At 42.4% G+C, this 24027-nt stretch overlaps 5 protein-coding genes across 7 annotated transcripts; 4 read left to right on the top strand and 1 right to left on the bottom strand.

The window, feature by feature from the left end:
* Positions 1-1056: 1056 nt before the first annotated feature.
* prdx1 (peroxiredoxin 1) lies at positions 1057-3728 on the top strand. 2 transcript variants are annotated; one of them, XM_084458399.1, is made up of 6 exons: positions 1057-1108; positions 1797-1913; positions 2105-2258; positions 2507-2629; positions 2735-2865; positions 3186-3728. In XM_084458399.1, the coding sequence occupies exons 2-6, from the start codon at positions 1808-1810 to the stop codon at positions 3269-3271; spliced, it is 600 nt and encodes a 199-aa protein (XP_084314525.1). In that variant the 5' UTR covers positions 1057-1108; positions 1797-1807; the 3' UTR covers positions 3272-3728. The 2 variants fall into 2 exon arrangements, with proteins under 2 accessions (XP_084314525.1, XP_084314524.1); XM_084458398.1 differs by having other exon boundaries at positions 2507-2865.
* A 389-nt stretch (positions 3729-4117) lies between these two features.
* zte38 (zebrafish testis-expressed 38) lies at positions 4118-6366 on the top strand (the record flags this gene model as incomplete). The annotated part of the gene is made up of 12 exons (XM_084458259.1): positions 4118-4162; positions 4425-4569; positions 4697-4760; positions 4860-4896; positions 5010-5030; positions 5187-5213; positions 5341-5408; positions 5505-5653; positions 5730-5941; positions 6027-6075; positions 6188-6228; positions 6313-6366. The coding sequence occupies 12 exons, from the start codon at positions 4118-4120 to the stop codon at positions 6364-6366; spliced, it is 912 nt and encodes a 303-aa protein (XP_084314385.1).
* Positions 6367-6533: 167 nt separating this feature from the next.
* aldh9a1b (aldehyde dehydrogenase 9 family, member A1b) lies at positions 6534-13755 on the bottom strand. 2 transcript variants are annotated; one of them, XM_084458118.1, is made up of 12 exons: positions 13667-13755; positions 13305-13500; positions 11010-11155; positions 10772-10901; positions 9909-10043; positions 9601-9797; positions 9216-9356; positions 8797-8985; positions 8088-8175; positions 7796-7937; positions 7491-7603; positions 6534-7353 (listed from the first exon to the last, which is right to left on the bottom strand). In XM_084458118.1, the coding sequence occupies exons 2-12, from the start codon at positions 13483-13485 to the stop codon at positions 7259-7261; spliced, it is 1557 nt and encodes a 518-aa protein (XP_084314244.1). In that variant the 5' UTR covers positions 13486-13500; positions 13667-13755; the 3' UTR covers positions 6534-7258. The 2 variants fall into 2 exon arrangements, with proteins under 2 accessions (XP_084314244.1, XP_084314245.1); XM_084458119.1 differs by having other exon boundaries at positions 13647-13749.
* Positions 13756-14049: 294 nt separating this feature from the next.
* On the top strand, positions 14050-20709 carry uck2b (uridine-cytidine kinase 2b). Its single transcript, XM_084457854.1, has 7 exons — positions 14050-14163; positions 16447-16606; positions 17897-17993; positions 18564-18706; positions 18838-18935; positions 19044-19092; positions 19344-20709. Exons 1-7 carry the CDS (start codon positions 14059-14061, stop codon positions 19478-19480), a joined length of 789 nt encoding a protein of 262 aa, XP_084313980.1. The 5' UTR covers positions 14050-14058; the 3' UTR covers positions 19481-20709.
* Positions 20710-21189: 480 nt separating this feature from the next.
* czib (CXXC motif containing zinc binding protein) lies at positions 21190-23669 on the top strand. The gene is made up of 7 exons (XM_084458042.1): positions 21190-21353; positions 21619-21675; positions 21839-21920; positions 22120-22151; positions 22294-22371; positions 22892-22957; positions 23411-23669. The coding sequence occupies exons 2-7, from the start codon at positions 21619-21621 to the stop codon at positions 23486-23488; spliced, it is 393 nt and encodes a 130-aa protein (XP_084314168.1). The 5' UTR covers positions 21190-21353; the 3' UTR covers positions 23489-23669.
* Positions 23670-24027: the final 358 nt, after the last annotated feature.

The following is a 24027-nucleotide window of genomic DNA, read 5'->3' on the forward strand; positions in this document are numbered from 1 at the left end:
TAATGGTAGTCTGTTCTCTTCTTATCTGATGACAATCCCAGTGGTCTCTCAGGTCTCAAGGACACAGAAGCTGTCACACACTATAATCTGCTATACAGAAAGGGAATAGAAGTTAAATTAATGTTCTGAGTTGTAAAGAGCTGTCATGGAATCCTATGAATTCATCAAATAAATAATAATACATTTGATTTGTTTTGCCGGTTTTCAAGACACTCAAGGTTGCATAATACAATCTTATTGTAACATAATGAAGCTGGGTGTGTTCCTTATAGGCCCTTGTTCCTTATAGGCCCTTGAACCTGACAGAAAACATTGAGACAGAATAGTTATTTACTCAGGGTAAATACACAGCACACCACCTTGTGAATGCCACCACATATATAACAGGATATTGCAATAGGCCTATACTTCCAGTAGAAATTAGATAGACAGTGTCATTATCATTCCAGGGGAGTGGTAGGAAGTCAATTTTGAGGAACCTCCAGGATATGTCCACAAATATCTGGATTGGTCCAGCTAGACTGGGCAAACTACTTGACACGACTGGATAGGTATAGGTATACATGCCATAAAGTTGAAATGTAGCTATCTTCTACACAGCTGTATACCTATGTGAATCTGTGAGGGTCTGAGCCACATGCTGCTGAAACCCCATGACTCTGCAACCCCTACATGGACATTGACTTGGATCAGGAGGCTTTTGTTCTTGTGAGGAACAAGATCTTTGAATAACCAATGTAAATCTGATTTCTGGTAGCCTAAATATAGCCTAGTGGCATATTAGTTATAGGCGACAGCAGGCTACTTTTAATGTGAAAGTCGTGGTTGGTGGGAGTCGGACTCATTCACCATGACTCTTCATTCTCATGAACAACTTTGAGAACATTCTTTTTTTGAATGTTGAGGAAATGTAAACTGCAAAGTCATGCTGGGTGAGGCAGTCAAGCTGTCATATCGACCGAATAGGCTGTAGTGGGTCGCGGCCAAGTCATCGCGAGAATTTAACGGGTGTATATATTTTCAAGCGATTCTCAAGCGATCCTCCCTCCTCTTTTTGCCCTTCTCCACTCTCAAGCGACTATCGTATCAGCGAGGATCAGAAGCAGAGGTAGGCTATGTCCCCACATTCAACTGAGCATAAAACTAGCATGTTTCCCTTACCCTGTATTTTATAACGTACATTCCTACGGGTAGGGCATATGTAAAATGATATTTGGTCTGATATTCGTTTCATTCGATTTGATCAAATCTGTTTAACGTTTGGGCTACTGAACAATGTCGGTGTTTTTTCTAATCAGAACTATTATTCAACATCTGCAAGTGATGGTGAACCTTCAAGGGAATTCGATCGCATGAAAACCTAAATGGTCCTAAAAGCGCCCCATCGCTCTCACTTTCCAGACAGGAAAACAAACTTTCAAATGTAGCCTACTGTAAAGATGAGGAAGAGTTTCGAATGGTGCGACAAACTACACTGCGGTTATTCGATGAAATCTGAAGCCTACAATAGCCTATCACTTTGAACACAACGTGATCGAATAGAGTCACGGCCTCAATTTTACCTTAGGAACACATTGGACACTGTACTGGACTTGGACACTATTTTCAGTTCATTGTTATAGTCATATGAATAAGCCTAACCAAGAAGTATCCTAGAGTGCCCCATTCTTCATCTTCCATAGGCCTACTGTGTATTAATTTATATAGCCTATGCATTTTCTGTTAGCACACCCCCATGCAATTACACCTAAAACAGTAATTCGAAATGAATGTAATGCATTGTTTATTCCCTGTAGTCAAACTGAAGATGGCTGCAGGCAAAGCTCACATTGGGAAGCTAGCCCCTGATTTTACAGCCAAGGCAGTGATGCCAGATGGCCAGTTCAAAGACCTCAAACTCTCAGATTATAGAGGTACATCTAAATAGCCCTTGAATGTTTTTTTTAATCATTAGTTTTTACTTATTTTTGTGGTTATATGATTGAATTGCTTTTAATGTTAAAAGGAACATAGCAACAGTTGTTTTTGTATTATACACAGTTGTAGAAGGTTCTATAAAAACATAATTGGCAGCTAAATAATGGGTCTATTTTGTTGTCTGCAGGAAAATATGTAGTGTTCTTCTTCTACCCCCTGGACTTCACTTTTGTGTGTCCTACTGAGATCATTGCCTTCAGTGATGCAGCTGAGGAGTTCAGAAAGATCGACTGTGAGGTCATCGGGGCCTCCGTCGACTCCCACTTCTGCCATCTTGCATGGTACTTCAGCCCTGATATCTGGAATATGTAGAGAGTGGGTCGTATGCCCACCTCCCTGGTTCTCTGTAAAGCGCATTGTGTTGCCTCTGGGTATGAAATGCGCTATACAAATAAAGCTTTGATTGATTGATTGATACTGCAGCGAACATGACTAGACTATCTAGGATGTGTGTGTGTGTGTGTGTGTGTGTGTGTATATATATATAATTTGTCTGTTCTGACAGTCGCACGTGTTTCTTTTCTGACAGGACAAACACACCTCGTAAGCAGGGCGGCCTGGGCTCCATGAAGATTCCTCTAGTGGCCGACACGCTGCGTTCCATCTCCCAGGACTACGGGGTGCTGAAAGAGGATGAGGGCATTGCCTACAGGTGGGAGTTAGAACTTCACATGTTAAAACATCAAGCCGCTGTGTTGCTGTGTAGACTGACTTTAATCACACTTTCCCCCCCATATTCTATTATATATCTTTGCAGAGGCCTGTTCATTATTGACAACAAGGGCATCTTGAGGCAGATCACCATCAACGACCTCCCAGTGGGACGCTCGATAGACGAGACCCTGCGTCTGGTCCAGGCCTTTCAGTTCACTGACAAGCATGGAGAAGGTGCCTAGTTTCATACCATCATTTCACTATCCATAAGCCATCATTTGATCGTCTGTGTCCCCACCACAAATGACACAAATATATAGACTTGCATAGCAAAAGGGTTACTATTAGGCTACCTTTGGATGAACTAGCAAATTACCTTGCATGATACACATAGGCAGGTAATTAATACATTCTGTGCCAGCGGGTACCTTTTCACAAGAGGGCAAAGGTCATACTGTAGCATAGTCAGGTTCAAACACGATCAATGGGTTCAAAGTGTGTTCTGCTTATCAGTTCAGAGACTTGCCCTTTATTATCTTGTGTGCTTGTTTCAGTCTGTCCCGCTGGCTGGAAACCAGGAAGCGACACTATCAAGCCCGACGTTCAGAAGAGCAAAGACTTCTTCTCCAAGCAGAAGTAAGAAGACGCAGCTGTGCAGCCTACTGTAGGAGAGAGAAATCACATTTGAAATGAACAATATTCAAGACCGAAGTTTAGTCTACCACTGTGCCTGGGGGGTGGGAGGGGCTACTGCAGAACAATGTTAATATTCCTTATCTGTCATGTCCTGGATGGAAGGCAGAGATGGTATTATGACCAAATTTTGAAAATATTAATATTAAGACTAGCTGTGTTTCGGATGTTTTAGTGTATTTTATGTTAGACACTATCGTTTTATAGTTATGTAACATCTGAGTAGGGCCATCTTATATATTTTTTACCATTCAGTGAACAGTTAATAAAGTTAGACTGCATATCTGTGAAATGAACAGCAGCATTGATTGTGAAAAATGCTAATTCTTCAGAAATGTCCGTCATGTTTTCATTTGTAACAGTGATCTTCAATATTTAAATTTCATTGCAAAATAAAGACTTGAAACCCAAACATTATTCCATTATTTACTAAATAACAATAACTCATTAAACCGGGACCAATTTGTTTCAAAGTCAAAATGTAATTTGTTATCTTTGAGGTTAGTCAATTGTTAGGCTGTTTATATTAGGCCTATATTAACATTTGGTCAAAAACATTGGCAGGGCTCTCGCGCAGTCAGCAACGGATGATTGACAGGTTGATTTTACCTCAGTAACAGGTTGATGAGAGGCTCAACGGAAGCTAGTTCCATGAACAAGTCAATGAGCGAATTCGGCCCATAACTGAGATTAGTTTAACTATTGAACTGACTTAGGCTAATAAATAGGCAAAATAAACAAATAAGATAACGCGTTGGCTAGCTAGTAGTTAGCAAGCTAAAGGTGAGCAACGATGTCAAAGATGTGCAGCAGGCCAGGGAAGCAGGAGAAAGCCCAGGTATGAAAGTAACGTTAGCTCAACAACACTACCGTTAGCTAACGTTCGTTGCTAGTACAATAGTGTTGTTAAAATGGGAAAAAGTCAGTGTAGAGTTTAAATCAATAGAATACAATTATATGTATCTATGTGATATTCGAGTTAAAGTCACAACACCCCAACGTTACCACCAGTTTGTCAAATAACTCGGTGAAGTAGCGCCATCTTGTGGTGTCCCGTTGAGGGTCCCAGCCTGATGGCACATTTCTCTTTTTCTCGACAGTGGACCAGCTTATTTGAAAACGACCTGAAAACTCATGAACAGTCACTGGTGTTTGTAAAACGGATGATGGCCCTGGCCGTCTCCTCCATCACGTATCTGAGGGGAATATTCCCAGAGGAAGCATACAAATCTCGATATTTGGAAGGTGATATTTCTTGTTTTAAAAAACCTATAAATGGACGAACCATGCAGATATAAGACAAGCATAAATACGACCAGTCGATCACGTAAGACAAATCGTTTTACTACTTTTTGAACCACCTGTTTTTCAGATTTATGCATCAAAATATTACGAGAAGACTGTTCAACACCTGGTGCTTGTAAAATTGTGAAATGGTAAAGATCCTCTGAACTACTTGAAGATGCAGTATATTTTAATAAAATATAAATAATTAATAAAAAGGGTACAGTATTTTGACAAATCCCTTTCTCTAGGATGATGGGCTGCTTTGACGCAATACAGAGGAGATATGTAAGTGCAAGCTGAATTGAAGGTGTTTCACTATCTAGTTGTACTATTGTGCTCAAGCATACGTTTGTGCACCCCCCCCCCCCCCCCCCCCCCCCCCCCCGATCTCTTTTCAGCTTCAGGTTGTCTTCATTGGGGTAGGTGGCTCTTAATATCTGCAACACATATATTATATCCTCCAAACCTTACTAACCATCCTGATAGTTACTGGAAGGGTCTGTCCAGTTTTATTCTTCTCACAGATTTTATGTAAGCACTGTCTTACCCTCTTACCCTGTAATGCGTATTTGCAGGTCCACACCAATCCTGATGACCCCACTGTAAGTCCATTCTTCTGAAAACATATCACTGATTGTGCAACAATGACAAAAGCTCCCAGCATGCATCAAATACTGTATTAACTGATCTGAGTTACCCCTTCTTGTTACTTAAAATATATTTTTTTAGTCCATCATTGAGTCATACCAGTTCAAATTCAGATACACCGATGAGGGACCACAGATGGACATACTCAGGTGACCCCCCCCCCCCCACCTCACACACACCCTCTCCCTCCCACACACACACACACACACCTCTTGATTGTCTGAATTTCCTTTTTCATTCCACAGAAACAAGATCACAGAGGTGCAGCTGACGGTGGAGGACATCAAGGAAGCCTCTATACTCTTGATCAGGAAGCTGTTCCTCCTAATGCAGAACCTGGGTGTCCTCCCCAATGACGTCTGCCTCACCATGAAGCTCTACTACTACGACGATGGTGAGGAAAACCCTATTGCTATTGACAGGTGTGCTGTGAAGTTGTTCTTATTCACTCGTCTTTCCTATTCCCACAGTCACCCCAGCCGATTACGAGCCTCCAGGCTTCAAGGAGGGCGTGTGTGACAAGCTGTGGTTCGAGGGCATGGCGGTGCACTTCCGTGTCGGGGAGGTGCAGACGCCGCACCACACCCTGAGGGTGCGGGTGGCAGCAGAGAAGGGCCGCGTGGAGAAGCTTCAGGATGGCAACCAGCTGAGGGCAGACACACGGGGGACTCTCCCCGAACCGGTAGACTGCTAACCAAAACATAAACACCGTAACGGGAGCTGAAGCTACTTGTATTTTACTCGTTCACACTTATGACTGTTCACAGGTTGCTGCTGAGGACCTCAGGGAAGACGACTTTCCATCTGAGGATGACGGTGAGGTCATGATTGTGATAATTACACAGACAAGTTAATCTCCAGCACCTCACATTGCGTGGTGGGGGGGGGGTGGCTTAACATGGAACTGACATTTGATTTTCTTTTTTAGAGTCTGCACAATTTAAGAAACCCTCAAAGCCTGCGGGAAAGGTACAGTAGACAATAAAGTGGCAAACAGCAGAAGTGAGACGCCAGATTACACACCGTAACAATATGCTTTCTGCTTACGTGCAGAGAAAAGCTGCTGCCAACAAACCACCAAAGAAAAAAGGAAGAAGTGCACGCTGAGTCGGCATCATCACCTGTCTGTGAAAAGAAGAAGCATGAAATCTGAAGAGCAGGACTGTATCGCTGCCAAGTTTAGTTCACAAAGCCTGCGTTCATGACTGTCGATTTATCCTGTGGACTGAGATGTATTCAAAACCACTATATTATTTTTGAGCCAGTCAGAACATACAAGTTTTTTTTAATCGTTATTCAACAAAACAAATCGTAGTTATAAAAAAATGCTGTAAACAATATGATTATCTAGTAATTAACTAAATGTGACCAATGTAATGATGTACCAATAAAATGATGACTCTTTTACACTGTCCATCAACCACGTTCAAGATATAGTGTTAACTGGTGAAAGAAAGGGGCATTTCAAAATTTTAAACATGCATTTGTTTTACATAAAGTGGTACATGTAAAATATACTTAGTATCATATACTGTACAAAGCAAAGCTATTGACTAATGGAAATGTCTACCTTTTGACTACATGACTATTGATAATCACTAGGCTATTTTAACCACTGGCATGTAGCATGGTAAAATACTGTATGTAGGCAAGTACAATCTTTGCACCACATGATGCAAAGATTTGAGCAGCTATCAATGTAATTACCTGAATCAATCTAACAACGGTCAGCACAATTGAGCCTTCTGCATGATTGTTCAAGTTTGGCACTTAGTAATTTTCACATTCACATTTTAATAACCATCAAAACGCAGAGTTGTAATTTCTATTGGTCAATACAGTACATCACAGTCTTCATCCAAATACCAGTTCGACATTCTTTACCACCAGTTCGACATTCTTTTGTTTTCTGGAAGAACCTGATTAGCTATCAGATAACTGGCCTTCACGTACCAGTCCAGAAGATATCTTTAGTGACATCACTTCCTCAGGGCTGCATTCAAAAGAGGCTGTCCACATCACCCATCTCCACGTAGACCGTCTTCAGCTGAGAGTAGTACTCGATGGTCACCTGGCCGTTCTCCCTTCCAATGCCTATGAATAAACAACATTGATAGAGACGGAAGTGTCTATCATTCTGTGGAGATTTCAAACCAAGCATTATTCGGAACAATTTCTTGATGAGCATGAACATGTTTTGTTCAGTTTGGCTGCTGTGATGACTGCCGTACCAGACATTTTGAACCCTCCGAAGGGCACCTCCACAGGAGTGATGTTGTAGTTGTTAATGAAGCAAGCCCCAGCCTTGAGGTGGTCCACCACACGATGAGCTCGTCTTACATCCCTGCAGACAGACAAACACAGGTCAACACTAAACCGCTTAATCAACACCAACTCCCTTTCAAATGAAAGCATCTTATCTGTTGCAAAAACAGTCAACAAACTGTTACATACTGGTAATTTTCACAAAAATTGGTCAATGGCAATTTTCACAAAACCTAGTGACGGCTTAATGTCACGTGCATGACGCGACTACCTGGTGAAGACACCGGCAGCCAGGCCTAAAGCAGTGTTGTTGGCTCTCCGTAGCGCCTCTTCCTCTGTCTCAAAGGGCAACACAGACATGACAGGCCCAAAGATCTCCTCCTTCACACACGTCATATCATCAGTACAGCCACCTGTGGAGAACAGAGGGAGAGAGGATTAGTAGGAAAGTAGAACGGGGGATCCATAATCATCCATAGTCCGTAATGTCAGTGTCATTGAGATTGTTTCAATAAAATGGCCCCTGGCTACAAAATGGCTGTGGCTGTGGCTTGCTTGCTTACCCAGTACACAGGGAGTCATGTAGTATCCACCTCTGAGTTTGGGATCTGAAGGGAGGAAGGGCTCACCTCCACACAGCACCGTGGCTCCCTACAAACAGAACAGTTCAGTGTTAACTTAATATGCTGAGACTCAGCTACAGTATAGATCCTGCTGAACGTGGCCATGCCATATTCTCTCCAACCTTTTTTTACAACACGATTACTGGGAGGGACTCAACTATTTCAAAATATGTCAATTCGCCTTATTCACCTCAGGTAAGTCTGACGTAATTGGGAGTGCGGATGTGCCCGTTGACTTCAATGTTAAAAGTTCACTGTAAAAACACCACTTCAAGAACCAAAATAGTCAAAATAACAGGCTGAATACACTATCGGGGTTACAAACTCATCATTACCAGACTCGTTTTTCACTGCCGTTGTTTTCACGTTTGGAAATACATGGAGGTGAATGAGCCATAGTTAGCCGTCAGCTGCATTCACTCACATGTATTTCCAAACGCGAAAACAACGGCAGTGAAAAACAATCAGGGTCTGGTAATGGTGAGTTTGTAACCCCGATAGTGTATTCATTCAGCCTGTTATTTTGACTATTTTGATTCTTGAACAACTTTTAACATTGAAGTCAACGGGCACTTCTGCATCCGCACCCGCAATTACGTCAGACTGACCAATATGGCAGCTGAGGTGAATAAGGCGAATTTAATTGCACCTCTTTCCTGGCCTGATCCACAAAGCCCAGCACTTTGTCCAGGTGTGGCCGGTTGACCAATGCTCCCATACGGGTGCTCTCTAGGAGTGGGTCGCCTATCTCAATGGCCTTGGTCCTCCTCACAACCTTCTCGAGGAACTCAGGAAGAATCTGGCTCTGGACAAATACTCTTGTCCCATTGCTGCACACCTACGAATGTTGGACAAAGAGGAACACAAAATGACATTTGCATTTCGTTCTGCACCATTTTTATCTCCCTGTTAGAGAATTCTAATGATTATGGATGTTGGTCTGAAGAGGAAGTGGTGCTGGTATAGAGGGCTCTGAAATTATTCCTGTATATGGTCTCTGTATGACACCATGTTCCAGTCATTGGTCTAGCAAATCATGTCCAGTAAAATTTGAATCATGTTATCTACCTGTCCTTGAGACAAGAAGTTGGCCATGAGAGCCCCTTTCACAGCATTTTCCAGGTCACTGTCTTCAAAGATCAGCAGTGGAGACTTTCCACCAAGCTCCAGAGTCACTGGCTTCACCCCCTTGGACGCCATCTCCATTATCTGTGGGTGCAGAGTGGACAGGAAGCAGAAAATCGTTGAAAAAAAAAAAGTATTTTTGCAAATCTGCTGTTAGGAGCATTGCATTGAACACAGTGCCCGTATCTTGTACATACGACAAAATAAACAGCCTTGAATCTTTGAATGTACAGTATTTTGCATGTTTCAGTACCATTCAGTAACCAGCCACCAGTCCTGGCTTCAGTGTGAAAATGCCATTTTGTTTCCTTTTTCTGTAGAGCTTTACCTTCTTGCCCGTGGGGACACTGCCAGTGAAGGACACCTTCGCCACAGTGGGATGGTGACAGAGCAGGGCGCCCGTCTCATGCCCACCCTGCACCACGTTGAACAGTCCCTTGGGAACCCCGGCCTTGGCGTAGATCTCAGCCAGCATCACAGCTGTGACTGGAGTCACCGGCGAGGGCTTGAACACCATGGAGTTCCCTGGAGAGGCAATACGGGGAGGAGAAGATGGTGTATTATCAACATTTCATCGTTGCAATTGCCTGCGTTCAATAATAACGGTGCAAATAAACTTTGAAGAGAGTCTCGTACCGCAGGCCAGAGCAGGGGCAGATTTCCAGGCTGCTATCTGGAACGGGTAGTTCCACGCACCGATCCCAACACAGACCCCCAACGCCTCTCTCCGTGTGTAGGCGAAGGACCCCCCCGGCAGCTGCACATACTGACCTTGTGAGGAAAAAAGAGAAATAGACTAATGACCATCATCACCATCTTCAGGAAGGAGGCTAAATAGCCTCATGTACTCAATGTACAAACCAAACTATATTGAGGACAGTTCATCATACAGCCTCTCTCAAAATATGACTGCAAACAAGAGGTGTAAATTTGGGACAAATTCACACTGTTCCACGCACCACTGTAAAATGGCATTACAGTAAAATGGCATTACAGTGGTAAAACACACGACTCAGCAGGGCAGAGCCTCACAGGGATGCATGATCTCCATGGCGCGCTGCTGTCCGTCATCTCCAGATGTTGCCTGGCTTCGCGTGATGAGGAAGAATAACGCACTCGCTTTCACTCGCAAGGGAATGCAGTTCAACTCGCCAGTCAGAAGATAATTGGAAATTGGAATGTATTGCCATCAGAGGCTATTCCCTATGTTGTTGCAAGTAAGCACTTGTTTGTTTGCCGTTCTTGATATTAACGGGCATTTACCCTGTCTCCCGAGTCCTGCATTTGGGTCCAGTACAACCCAATTATACACAAGTTGAACAACATGCCCTACAATAAATGTTAATAAGACGGTACATTAAACTAGATAATGTTGCTACTATTATCTGCGGGGGGCTCGTCCATGCATATGCACCATTCCCCCTTCAACCCCCCCCCCCCCCTTGGCAGTCTTAAAGCACCCAGTGAGGACAGGTTGAACGCAGGTTGAGCATGCCAACCTGCCAGAGTGCTGGCCATTCCTGCATAGTACTCTATGCACAGCCGAGCAGAGTCCACGTCCAGCCGGGCTTCTGTGATGGACTTCCCATTGTTTACCACCTCCATCTCGGCAACATCCTCACGCATGTTCTGTCAACAAACCAAGACGGCAAGCTCAGCATGTCAGCAAGTATTACTCCTCTGTAGGCTCTACGTCCAGATCTGGCATCGTGAGTGTTCCAGGTAGGCATTCTATACCTCAATGATGTGGGCAGCCTGGATCATGATCCGTGCCCTCTCCATCCCCGACATCCTGCTCCACTCCTGGAAGGCGGACTGGGCGTTCTTCACGGCCTGGTCCACCTCCACGGCACCACAGGGCTCCAGCTCACACAGGACCCTCCCTACCAGAAACACAGCAACACACCGCCGTGCTGTGATTAGTAGGGTCTGCTTTACAAATGCAAGTGAAAACACAACCAATGGTATTCTTCCATGTCCAGACTAAGGGTAATGCCAATACCATTCATATTCTCTGACAGTCCCTTCTCATTCACTGGTCTACATCCATCGGCCTCACATAGACTACATACAGTATATGTTGTGGATTGACAACTGCATTATTTTCTAAAGGGGCACAGTCACACTTGTTTAAGTTAATATAATTTGGATTAAATGCTTAAATTCTGTGTGCAGGACTTTTTTTTTTAATCACCATCGCCCAACACCCTCTTCCGTGTATGGAAATGACCTACACACAGAATTGAATCTTTTAATCCGAATAATATTAATTTAAACAAGCGTGACTGTGGATTAAATTACATTTACTCTGGATTTATGGTTCAGAATTATTAAAATCCACTATGGATGTTAATAGTTAATCGACTATCGATTAATTGCCGAAAATAATTTACTCGAGTAAGATCTGGTTACTCGATTCATTGCTTGTTAATGGAACAGAACTTTTATTTTTGGAACGAACGTTATCAATGGGAGTTGTGTGAAATGTAATCATGATTTAAGGTCTGACTGCACATGAGGGTGCCCCGCCATGTAGGGAAGGCTAATTGGGATGGCAGGAAATTTCAACGACACAGTGGAAGAAGACAAAAAAATGAAGCAAGCAAAGCGCAGTCCGGCGCGGGACGTTCTTATCAATTAACCGACTATCGTTTGTTAAGGTTAACAGTTATTGATTAATGAAATTCCTTGAAATTTGCAAACCTAAAATCCACAGAATGAAGAAAGACACAAATTAGCTAAAATGGGTAACGTTTGACAGTAACTTTAAACCGGCTGGGTATGACAGAGGATTCAAACAGTGGGTAAACAAGGGAATCACAGCATGGTGTACATTAGAGAAAGATGGGGAGCTGGAGAGTTTCCAGGATTTGAAAGACACACGATTTGGGAAAACAAGAATTCTATAGGTATCTACAACTAAGATATTACTATTAAAAAAACTAATAAAAATAGAGCTAGCTATCTGTGGAAATGAATGGTGTGATCCAAATTGTAATCAATTTGACAAAAGGAACACAATTTTAATTAAATCTGCACTATCCCAAGCACTGACGATAAATAAGAACTCAGCTACATATATTGTAAGAGCCAAATGTTGGGTTATATTGTGTTATAGTGTACCACTTGAGGGCAGCAGGGGGCGCAGTTGAACCCTGGATATGATAGGCTATTTAACACTCATGGGTAATTGAGCCAGGTGTGCATGATGGGGAACAACAGTTTTTGACCGTAGCCAAAGGCAAACAGGTAGTGTGGCAGTGACATGGTTTTAGGCTACCTAACTAATATGTGTTGCACAGATGTAATACCCTTTCACCGGTGTAATTAAAATGGACAAAGCGTAAAGGTAAAGTTTGGACATTCATTCATTTAGCCTGCGGTACGCGTCATGACCTAGCCTACGCATGCACCAAATATACCCGGCACTGGATAGCCGCTTTATATAAAAGAAAAATGGGAATCATAGTTAAACATAAACATTTCAGACGGTGACTGGCACAACATGAAAAATGCATCAAACATCCACAATTTCAATTCTCTTGGGGGGTAAAAAACGTTTCTTAGGAATAAATATTCAAACATAAATTTACCATGCTGGAGAGATTGTAGAACATTAGATGCAGATCACTCGCATGCATTTTGGAAATGTCACAAGATAGTTTGGGGAAATGGTTCATGAAGTTCTGCAGAAGATATATGATTCTGTGTAATTTTAAATTAGATTGCTATTCTTGCACTTTGCCTTCAGCACTAGATTGTGCTCTTAGTCACTTGTTTTAGAAAGAAGATGCACTTGCAGTTCTGGCAAGTAGGAGTACATTGGCTTTTCCTACGTTAAATGCAATTATTGTTAGTCGCTTTGGATAAAAGCGTCTGCTAAATGACTAATGTAATGTACTGGATGAGATACAAATAAGGGATAGATATCGGATTAAAATACTATTAGTAGCTAGTAAGAAAGCCATTACAAGGAAATGGGGTAAAGTGGGATAAAGACTTCTGACCAAAAATGCATTCATGAAGGCCTACCAGTTGAAGGCTCGTAAACAGGGTCAGTGTTCGATGCATCTTTGATCCTCACGCGGTCTCCATTCCAAAAGTTCAAAGGAACTCTGACGTCCACGGACCCGGTTAAGACGCACCGTCTCGCCGCAGAAAAAGAAGCAGTCGGTCGAAGCCGCCGAGACAGAACAAGTCTTTGAATAATCATGACAGCACTGAGCCCCTGTAACACAGAGACACAAATGTAGATGGCTCATGTAGCCATACAACGTTCAACTAATCAGCCATGCACAACACTTCAGATACAAATCGAGCAACTAGCTTACGTATGCCACGCAAAGCTCCAAATCATAAATTGTATGTCCTTACATAATCATCAAGGTCCTTACTCTGTTTCTGTGAGATTGTTCGCTGTATCACGTTTCCAAAAATATTGTTAGCTACCAGTTTCAAGAACACACAACTTGCAATGTAGCCATTTCAGCAGTGGGCGGGATACGTAAACAACAGCACTGATTGGCGACATTTTAAGTAGGTAAGCTATATGATTGGTTGTTTTCACTGTCATCGAAAAAGAACAGGGTTAAATATTTCTGTAAGTAAATCTTAAATAAGTGTTATGGATCGATTTGGATCCGTATTTCATCTTTTATTGTACGTTTTTAATGTCAAATAATAACAATAAAAAATTCTGACCTATCCTGAAGGGGAAGCTAGATGATGGGAGGAGCAACGTGGTAAGATATCGCCTGCCCAAGTGAGTGACCGGCACATTGCAAGCATGGCCGGGGACAGTGAAACACACCTAAGAGACCAAGCAGAAAATGAAAATATTATTCGACAACCTTTCCTTATCGGCGTGGCCGGGGGCACTGCCAGCGGCAAGGTTGGCGCAAGTTATTTTTGTAATACTTCACATCAACTTGTCTCTCGTTTGACTTTGGTGTTAGCTTGTTAACGTCGTTACTGACGGAATTTCAAGAGCCGCTACTGAATCGACCGCGTGTCAAACGTGACATCGGCTTTGCCCTCTCTTGGAAAACGGAGAAGCCTTCAATTTCATTGTTTAACATTTTTTCATTTGCTGTCAGCCTAGTTTGTCGTCCGATCCGATGTGTCGTGTGGCTGTATGCACACATTTTCATTTTCTAACGACTTAACCAGTGGGGGCAAGAAATTCCAGCGCACAACGCAGACAAAGAGGGACGTCACCTTCTAGCCAGCTAGCTAACGTTTCCAGCAGCAGCACTAACATGGGGGGCTGTATCCGTACAACTAGAAAACGCTATTCGGCGTAGCATACTTGTTAGATTTATTATAATGACATGGTACAAATTTAGTTTGCAAGTTACACCCAGAAGTTTGGTCAATTGCGACCAAACGCCGACGGAAAGGCTGTACGGTCTGATATAAAAGAGTTAGCTATCTAACGTTAGTTTAACGGATGTGATTGCAAAGTGCTGCTACTAGATTGTTACGTTAACTATAACAAAGGAGCTACTAGATGAAAGCATTTCCTTTGTTATAGTTAACGTACCTACACGTCACTAGTCACACAACCTACACAGCGTCGGCTAGACATGCTCTGATTTTGAACTTGACCATGGCACAGTCTGATTGATCTTTCTTTTGGCCGATAGTGCTGGTGGGACGGAGTGTATGCGTATAGCGGGAAAACATAAACAATGGTGATTGTAGTCGTATAGCGGGAAAACACCAAGCTTAGTCTTTTTTCCCCTCCTTAGCTATAACTATAGCATGACGTAAGAGTCTGACGTAGAGTCTTTGGTCTGTTGTAGACGTAGGCAAATAAATGGGTCAATCGGTGAACGCTTTTTTAAACCCGGCGTTGCCCGAATGCGAGGAATCATCTTGTGGGTGCCACGAGGGTCTCACTCGTCGTGGTTTAGCAAATATTAGTTGTTGTTTTTTTTAAATAGTTTGAAATAAAATAGCCAAGCAATTTTCTATTTCTATCTAATCACTGAGCTGCTAGTGATTGCTTAGCACGTTATTGTTAGGCTATCGAGTGGTGGCAGAATCTCACCATATAATGTCTTCACGTGATGAGGATATGGTAATTCAGAGCCACGTTGCCTTTACTCACACGGTCCCCCAACGATGTATTGGAGTATTCTAATGTTGTCCTAGGACAAGGCTATGGCCTATTTGGTAACATTCAAAACCATTTGCTCTTTTCTTATCCTACACCCCTTTCCCTGCCCCCGCTTACCATGCTTGACCCAGATATGAGCGCTTAGTTAACTGTTGGCACAGAGCCACTGTTTGGCTCCTTAAAAACCCCTACATGGTCCAGGAAGGGAGGAGGGCTGGGGTTCTTTAAAATGTTACGTCAGTGTTTGGTTGGAGGTTTTCTGGAAGTTGGTTATCAAACATTCTACCCCCACGCAGGTATTAGATAACCTGTTGTGTTGAACTGTTGATGTATTATTTTACCTCAAGAAGTGCAATTATGCAACTGATATATTTTCTTGTGTGGCCAATAGCCATACAGACAGTGGAGCTGGGCATTTCGTTTTATTGTCTTCCAAGTACTGGGTGGGGAGCATAGATTTGTGTGTAACTTTGTACGTCTTAATTGTCTAACGTTATTGTGGCTGTGAACCTGCATGTATACTTCATTTTTATTTTATCTGACACTTGCTGTGTAGTCTTATGCCTAACCCACAGTCGGACACCGTTTCAAATGAGTATTTGATTTAGCCAACCTAATCTATCATAGCTGTGTGTGTGTGGTAGGCTCTTGATGGCGCAGCTTGGTGCGGGGGTGCACACATGCTGACACAACTTCCTGAGTGGGCATCTGATTTCATTGTGAAATGTTTCATGGACACAAAAGAGCCATAGTCTGGGGCTGGAGAATGTCCAGTCAGCACTGGCAGGAGATCCTGGTATTTTGTGGGGGGTCATTGAGGACAGACAGTGGTGGGCAGATCACCTGTGTTGTGTACAATGTACACTCGGACCCCCAGGCTCTGCTTGTGGACAGTACCTAGCATGTCCCACAAAGCCTTAAACAGGAATCTTCACCATGATACAAAAGCGTTGACGCTTTCAGTAATGAAAGAAAATACTTGCTTTAGCAACAGGAATAACCCAGACCGGTCGTCATATAAATCAACTGCTGTTCCCTTGCGTGTCTCTGCAGTCGTCGGTGTGTGAGAAGATCATGGAGCTGCTGGGCCAGAACAAGATTGACCACACCCAGCGGCAGGTAGCCATCCTCAGCCAAGACAGCTTCTACAGGGAGCTCACCCCAGAGCAGAAGGCCAAAGCCCTCAAGGGCCAGTACAACTTTGACCACCCAGGTAGCCGACTCTCGCATGAATATTACATTTAATGCTTGCCATACACTAGAAGATTTCGAAAATATTTTTTTTAAGACGAAGTCTGGCTGAAACGGACGTTTGAGATCATTGAATTTCTGACGTATTTCCGACTCAAAACAGGCTATAGGGGCGAGACATAACGTTTAGAGGAATTTGATTGGAACATTGACAAATGGGCGGGTTATACATACATTTATTTACTGCAGAGTAGTTGACGTTTTATTGACAGGGTGGATGGCGTGAGATTTTTGGCCTAAAATCTAAGGTACCTGGTGTCATAATTGCACGTGACCTACTGTTTTCCAGGAAGTACGAAATGATATACTTTGATATAAGATTACAACAAAAGTAGATTTTTTTAATTCTTTTGGCGTACATCGCTGAATAGGTGAACACTGACCAATTATGTGAACCAAAATGGGACAGAATGCTTTTTTCATTTCTGTGCGACTTTAAGTCTGACACCCTCACACATCTAAAGACAAATGTGTCGAGTTTTTAGTCATAGACTAGGCTAAGATTTTGCAAAGACTGGGATCTTGCGCGGTCATTATTTGCAAGACTAGCTACATTTCGAGGGCTGCAGCAATTTGTCCAGTTTTTCCCTTAACCACTTAATCGTGGTTAGAAATGTCTCTACCCGGTTTGGTGCTGGAGAGAGCACACCTGGTTGTTGACAATGTTCACGTCATTGAACGTAGGATAATATTAAACATGTTTGATTTTACTGCAACATTAAAACAAGAAAAAGACTGGCTTTAGAGCTCTGACTGCCATCTTAACACCAGACGATCGAGATAATGGGAACGCGCTACGACTTTACTAAAGATTTAGTTCCGACATTGGAAATTTGTCTGCAATAATGAAACCGGTTGAAAAGTTGGTGGTGTAAGGCTGGCATAGGATGTATAGAGGAATCCTAACGTCCTAAACGTACCATGCTTTTCACTCTCACGTTGCTAAGAGATGTCTGAGGCCCCCTTTTTTATTTTTTTTATTTTTATTTTATTTTAACGATGACAGGACCTGATCCATTTTTGGCGTCGGGGCCCCCTGCTACCTTAATTGGCTGGTCAGCACCCCCTCTCCCCCCCCCTTCCTATTCAGCGGAGCCTCTTCGCCGTAGCTGTGGTATAAGGCTGTGGTCGGACATGATGCAGCAGCTGGTGCTCCACAGCCGTTCTTCAGTTGCACAACTTGGCGTGGGTGCCCGCGCATCGCCCCTGCTTTTTAAACACACACTGACTTGTTACTGCTTCTGATCCCCAGATGCCTTTGATAACGAGCTGGTCATGAGCACCCTGCGGAAGATCATGCAGGGGGAAACTGTCCAGATTCCAGTGTACGACTTTGTCACCCATTCCAGGTGAGTTCCTCAGGCTTCCACTTCTGCTCCTGCCTACCTAAAGTTAAGTTTAGGTTCTTTCTAGGTTCCTGTTAAAATTATATTATTCAACTGTGGTATATTCATATAGGCTTTACTTTTAGTTTAGGTCTAGGTTAATATCATAATATTCACATTTATACTATATTGTTTAATCGAACTTAGGAACTGAAAACTGAACTCTTCAGCTTATGTGTGCAATCGTCTCAATGGAATATGGTGATACCAGGGGGAAGGGAAGGAGTGTACACCTGTTCAGCAGCTTCCTGTTTGGTGTCCGTTTCAAGTTTTTTCCCATTCAAGTTTTTTCCAGTCAGGATGTTCTCAGGAAGTACTGTACCAAAGAAAAGGGTGGTGGTTACTCCTTCGAACCAAAGAAAAGGGATTGGTTACTCCTTTCAACCTGGTGTAGATATTGAATGACCGCTGAATTTATAGTTGCTTCAACTGGGAAGTGAGAGATCCCTCGGGACAGTTAGTTTTCCAGTAGCTCTGTGTCTTTGTGACGGGTCAGTTATTTGAGCTTAATTGTCCCCTGTTTCTGTCTGCCAGGAAGGATGAATTTGTGGCGGTGTACCCTGCAGATGTGGTCCTGTTCGAGGGAATCCTCATGTTCTACTCCCAGGAGATCAGGGACCTGTTCCAGATGAAACTGTTTGTGGACACTGACGCAGACACACGACTCTCCCGCAGAGGTGTGTGTGTGCTCTTAAAACACACATTTCCATACCATTGAATATGGTAGAAGTCATTAAACATTCTTTGCCCTTAGTTTGTTGACGTCTACTGCATTTGTGATGTTTTTCTTTCTTTCCCTGTGCTCCAGTGCTCAGGGACATCGGTGACCGTGGCAGGGATCTGGAGCAGGTGCTCACTCAGTACATAACGTTTGTTAAACCTGCCTTCGAGGAGTTCTGTCTGCCAGTAAGTCTCTATCTATCCTGTGTTTATTTGCTCCTTTACTCATGCCACTAGTATCCCGGTACAAGTATTACACATGTTGCAATAATTCAAAGTATTGTTTGTTTCCAGACAAAGAAGTATGCTGACGTCATCATTCCGCGAGGAGCAGATAACCTCGGTAAGGCCCATGAGATGCTCTCGTCCTGATCACTTACCACACACTATTGTGTTCCACAGGATACATTGTCATGTAGGCAATGTTTAGTCTAGAAAGGGTGGCTATTATGACACATTCTGGTTATACAGCACTTATTCCAGTCACGTTGCCTGACAATTTTCTCACAAGCTTTTCCTTATAGAAAATTTCCAAGAATGTGTCCTTGAATCTGCAACGTTAACCTTGTGTCTCTACCCCCACCTCCCCTCTAGTGGCCATCAACCTGATAGTGCAGCACATCCAGGACATTCTGAACGGTGGACTGAGCAAGCGACACAATGGTTGCATGAACGGCCACAGCACACCGCGGCAACGACGGACCTCTGAGTCGAGTAGCCGGCCACATTGACCACACGCCTCTCTCCTCAAGACAAGGGGGGGTGGGGTTAATGCTGTAAATAAACGCCAGTTGGCAACTGTTATTTAAGAGAATAGAAAAAGAAAATGCAATGCCTTTATTCTTATTATGATTAGTACTATTACAGTTACTTTGTAATTGTAATTGTTGGACTTGATATGAATTTTCTTTCCCAGGGGGACAAGTCACCTCCTGCTTTTGCAATGTGACCATGGGTTTAAAGTACCCTTCTATTTTCATCTTTTTTGACGTTTTGTATGTCCCCTGCTGCTTTTTGGAAAACCTTGCAGAAATGAATAAACGAGGGGGGAACTGTTGATATTGTCTGGTGAAACTTGAACCCCCCCATGGTTTGGGACTTGAAATGGGGATGATCTACATTGAGAATTGAAATGAAAAATACAACTCAGGATTCCTCCTGGATTTATGACAATCTTGAAGTAATATTTCCTACAATTTCTGTCTGGTGATCTTGTCTGTGTTATGCCGTTTAAGACTCAATGCAAAAACCCCACATCAGGGCATTTCCACACCATAAGGCGCTTTGAGATTATCATGAGTTTGTAAAAGCCAGTGCAAGTTGCAGTCTGCAAACTAATATTACCAAAGGTGTAATATCCTCAACTGTACTAAATGTGCTATTGTAAGCCTGGTGTTTGTAAATGATTATGGGGTTTGAGTTTGCTGGCTCAGTGTAGTGCTGTCTATTAGGTAGTGGAGGCACTCCCAACCCAAACTCCATGGGGTATTTTACACCAAGATGTTTAACGCTGGTCTGAACCTTGCACACATTTTTCTTTGTATTTGCATGAAATGCATTTTTGTTTCACTTGTGTCCCTCAGAAGAAACAATTTATTAGCATGGGTAAAAAAAAAGTTTTACCTGATTAAATTATTGAATTCTGCTCATTCACTACTTGTGGAAGTGACACATGTGAACCCAAAGAGATGATGCCGGTTGGGGTGTCCGATTGTATTTACAGGTTGCAACATATAGTGTAACCAATAAAGTGCAGCTTTGGGTGTCGTCAAGGATCATAACTACAGCAATACAATTCATGTCAGGTTATTGTGTCTCAAAGACACGACCCATTGCAATGCCTCTATAAATCTGCCTCAGGTTAATATGTGAGTATCCACAATATTGATTTACCTTATTCCATGATTAAGTGAGATGTATTACAATGTCTGTTAAGTACCTTTTATATGTCAGTGTATTTACTGTGCACGCACCCAGATGGTTGAATTGTGTGAAAGTTGATTTGTACCATGCAATTTGTTGAATGATTGTTGATTTGGTGTAGAGGTTTTGGGACTATTGATACAATAAATGCCATTGTATCATGGCCAATGAAAACCTGGAATTCAGGCTGGAGACTTGTCACTGTTTATTCCAGCAAACAACTAGTTTTGAAATGAAGAACAATTGTACATCAAGGTAGGCTACTCATGATACGATTACATATATCCTGTTTATTTTTCGTGCTTGTCTCCATTCATTCCATGAAAGGACTGATTGAGCCAACAGCACCCCTTGTCTCGCGATACGAGACTGACTCGTGAGTCTACATCGTGCTCTACTACAGCACATAATCCACTTGAGGGCGCAATAGACCACGGAAGAAAATAGTTTTTACGCATGCTTGCGTAGTATATTACGCAAACTTACTAGCTCTGGGAGGTATCAGGATGGTGGTAAGTCCAGTAACATGCCAGGCCAGCATGTCAACTATTATTATACATTTCACGTGAATGAAATGCGGTATTCTATTTGTCACAGAAATTTGGTCTGCAGTTTAAAGCTACTTTGGAGAATGTAACAAAGGTGCACCCAGAGGGAGATGACTTCCGCTGGTTTTTGAAGGTATCGAAAGCCAGACCCTGAGCTCATCAGTAACGTTATATAGTTTACGTGTCAGCTAGGTCTAGCTAGCTGGCTAATTTTGACTGAAATTATCATATAGCATACACTTCCGTCTTCATAATGTAAACTAACTGACAAGCTGGTAGCTAACTATACACTGTTGCTTATATGTAACACACCAGTATTTTGAACTAACATGAATTTGATGAACAACCTGCTTCTCTCCCTTGGTAAACAACTTTTAACTGGTTTCTCTCCCATACAGATGAAATGCGCTAATTGCGGAGAGATATCAGACAAATGGCAGTACGTAAACCTCATGGTAAGCACGTGTGAAAGGTTTAATGCATTGTTTATGGGTCCATTCAGTCTCTCGTGCTGTAGATCGACCCTCTTAGGAAGAATGAACAGAACAAATTTTAAGACAAGGCTTAGCTTTGTATTTTCAATATCACACACATCTCAGTCATTGTGTATATCACTAGGACAGTGTTCCACTCAAAGGCGGGAGAGGCAGTGCCAGCATGGTTCAGAAGTGTAAGCTCTGTGCCAGGGAGAATTCCATTGGTAAGTAGCTAGCAAAACACCAAACAGCTGAATGATAAGTCTTGTTTTGATTAAGATTAGTTATCATTCATATCTTATAAATAACAGGAGGGCATATACTTTGATTAAGATTAGTTATCATTCATATCTTATAAATAACAGGAGGGCATATACTTTATCAATGCTGAGATGAGAAGTGTGTTTGGTTATGTTTCAACAGATATCCTAAGAGATACTATCACCCCATACAATGTAAGTAAGATTATAATCTTATGTTTTTGTGTTAAGCCCTTTCCGAAGTAGCCTATACATACAGTAGCCTATGTAGAAATCTATATCCAACAGCTATTTGTAATTTTGTATCGTCTTGTGTGGCTCTGTGTGTTGCTGGAAGGTGGAGGACAGTGAGAGGTTTAAGACCATGGTGCAGTTTGAATGTCGAGGCCTGGAACCAGTGGATTTCCAACCGCAAGTGAGCCCCTCTCTTTCCCTTAAAGCAGCTACAAGGAGTTTTTCCAGTTTGTGTTGATTTTAGCAGGAGTGTTTCCCCGGAAAGACAACTGCATTTCCCATGAGCACCACCGCTTCCTGTTGTAAATATCTCTTGCCTAGCCCAGCATTTGTTTTGGAAGCAAGCAAAAAGATGCTGCTTATCAGGATGACTAGTGACGAGGTAAATAAATCGTTTGGTCCTTTCTAGTGAACCCGACCAGCTGAGCGGATATCTATAGAATAGCCAATCTTCTCGCGGATGGCTGCATTTGCTAATGTACAGTAGGTAATGTAGTCGAGGCATCAGTATTAAAATGAGACAGATGAGTCAAAAAGTCCTTGTAGTTGCTTTAAGTGTGTTGAAATGATTGTATATACTTTTTCATTTTATTTTATCAAACGTGGTGTTTTTTTTTTAATCAAACATTTTATCACGATTTTCAAAGAATGACTTTTACTTCTGTATTCTATTCCTCTCTTTTTCTTGCACTGCTCTCCAGGCTGGTTTTGCTGCACAAGGAGCAGACTCTGGAACACAGTTTGCTGAAATTAACTTACAAGAGAAAGTGAGTGCTTAAGTCATGGCAGCAGTATCTTTTGAAATATAGCCGCAAGCGGCAATGATCGGAGTCCAAGTGCTTTGCAATGTGGTGTTGAAAATAGGATTTGGAGAAGGAGCAGAAGACCAGATAAGCGTAGATGTAGATGACCTGATTGAAATTAAGGAATAATTGCCAATAATTGTGAAAACGTAAACATGATTGTTATAGCGCCACCTTGAGGCCACTGAGTGTCATTTTATGTGCCTGAGTAGTGGGTGGGTTCAACCCACCTGCCAATTTTAATCAGTTTTGAGCATACAGTTTTGCTGCACAAATGCGTTTAGCTGAGAAAAATAAGAAAGCAGAACAAAGAATGAGAACAAAAGCCATAGGGGTCTTGCCGCAGCAGTGAGATTTGAAGTTGTTGTTTTTTGTATTGCAATACAATATCACTGTAATATTGTTCCATTATTTCAGGACTGGACAGACTACGACGAGAAGGTCAGTGAGTCAGTGGGTATATATGAGGTCACACACAAGTTCATCAAGTGCTGACAGCCCCACCTGACCGGCCCAGGAGACAGGATTTTAGTGGTCAAATGACCAGAGGCACACCCACTGGTATAACGGACGCTACCATAGCTAACACAGAACGGTTTTACAAAGAAGCTGTGTGCATTGACTGGGGTGGAATGCCCATCTAGATGCTCCAGATGGAATGAGACTTGTGACTGTATTTTACACTGCCTCAATAAAGTTGACAAGTGAATAATGTTTTTTTGTTTTTTTTTACTTGAACTGTTTGCGTTTTCTTTAATTAAATAAAAAAACAATATACACCTACACAAACAGCATGAGGTATCATCATTGTGAAAGTATACAGGTTGCGCTAGGGCGTCACGTGAGCTATATCATAATCTCACCTCTAGCTTTATCATAATAATGCATCACGTTGCCGGCAGTAGCGTTTCACTGTACGCTGTAATATATATGTGACAAAATCGGAATCTTTTTAGCACTTAAGTCACTTAGTGACAATTCGCTGCCATCTGGTAAGATGCGTGCCATGTATGTCCTGTTAAAGCTTCTGCAAA

The sequence above is a fragment of the Borostomias antarcticus genome (genome assembly GCF_949987555.1).
Source record: "Borostomias antarcticus genome assembly, chromosome: 24".
NCBI lineage: Eukaryota > Metazoa > Chordata > Actinopteri > Stomiiformes > Stomiidae > Borostomias > Borostomias antarcticus.

What these genes read in the sequence shown, in the direction of transcription:
- uck2b (XM_084457854.1), top strand. Translation starts at nt 14,059, where the DNA reads ATGGCCGGGGACAGTGAAACACACCTAAGAGACCAAGCAGAAAATGAA. An exon ending in GGGGCACTGCCAGCGGCAAG is followed by an intron (nt 14,164 to 16,446) that starts GTTGGCGCAAGT and finishes GTGTCTCTGCAG; the next exon opens with TCGTCGGTGTGTGAGAAGAT. An exon ending in TCGAGGAGTTCTGTCTGCCA is followed by an intron (nt 18,936 to 19,043) that starts GTAAGTCTCTAT and finishes GTTTGTTTCCAG; the next exon opens with ACAAAGAAGTATGCTGACGT.
- prdx1 (XM_084458398.1), top strand. Translation starts at nt 1,808, where the DNA reads ATGGCTGCAGGCAAAGCTCACATTGGGAAGCTAGCCCCTGATTTTACA. An exon ending in CAAACTCTCAGATTATAGAG is followed by an intron (nt 1,914 to 2,104) that starts GTACATCTAAAT and finishes TGTTGTCTGCAG; the next exon opens with GAAAATATGTAGTGTTCTTC. An exon ending in CACTTCTGCCATCTTGCATG is followed by an intron (nt 2,259 to 2,506) that starts GTACTTCAGCCC and finishes CTTTTCTGACAG; the next exon opens with GACAAACACACCTCGTAAGC.
- czib (XM_084458042.1), top strand. Translation starts at nt 21,619, where the DNA reads ATGAAATGCGCTAATTGCGGAGAGATATCAGACAAATGGCAGTACGTA. An exon ending in TGCCAGGGAGAATTCCATTG is followed by an intron (nt 21,921 to 22,119) that starts GTAAGTAGCTAG and finishes ATGTTTCAACAG; the next exon opens with ATATCCTAAGAGATACTATC. An exon ending in CAGTGGATTTCCAACCGCAA is followed by an intron (nt 22,372 to 22,891) that starts GTGAGCCCCTCT and finishes ACTGCTCTCCAG; the next exon opens with GCTGGTTTTGCTGCACAAGG.
- aldh9a1b (XM_084458118.1), bottom strand. Translation starts at nt 13,485, where the DNA reads ATGATTATTCAAAGACTTGTTCTGTCTCGGCGGCTTCGACCGACTGCT. An exon ending in ACTTCTTGTCTCAAGGACAG is followed by an intron (nt 8,986 to 9,215) that starts GTAGATAACATG and finishes CAACATTCGTAG; the next exon opens with GTGTGCAGCAATGGGACAAG. An exon ending in CGGAGGGTTCAAAATGTCTG is followed by an intron (nt 7,354 to 7,490) that starts GTACGGCAGTCA and finishes GTTTATTCATAG; the next exon opens with GCATTGGAAGGGAGAACGGC.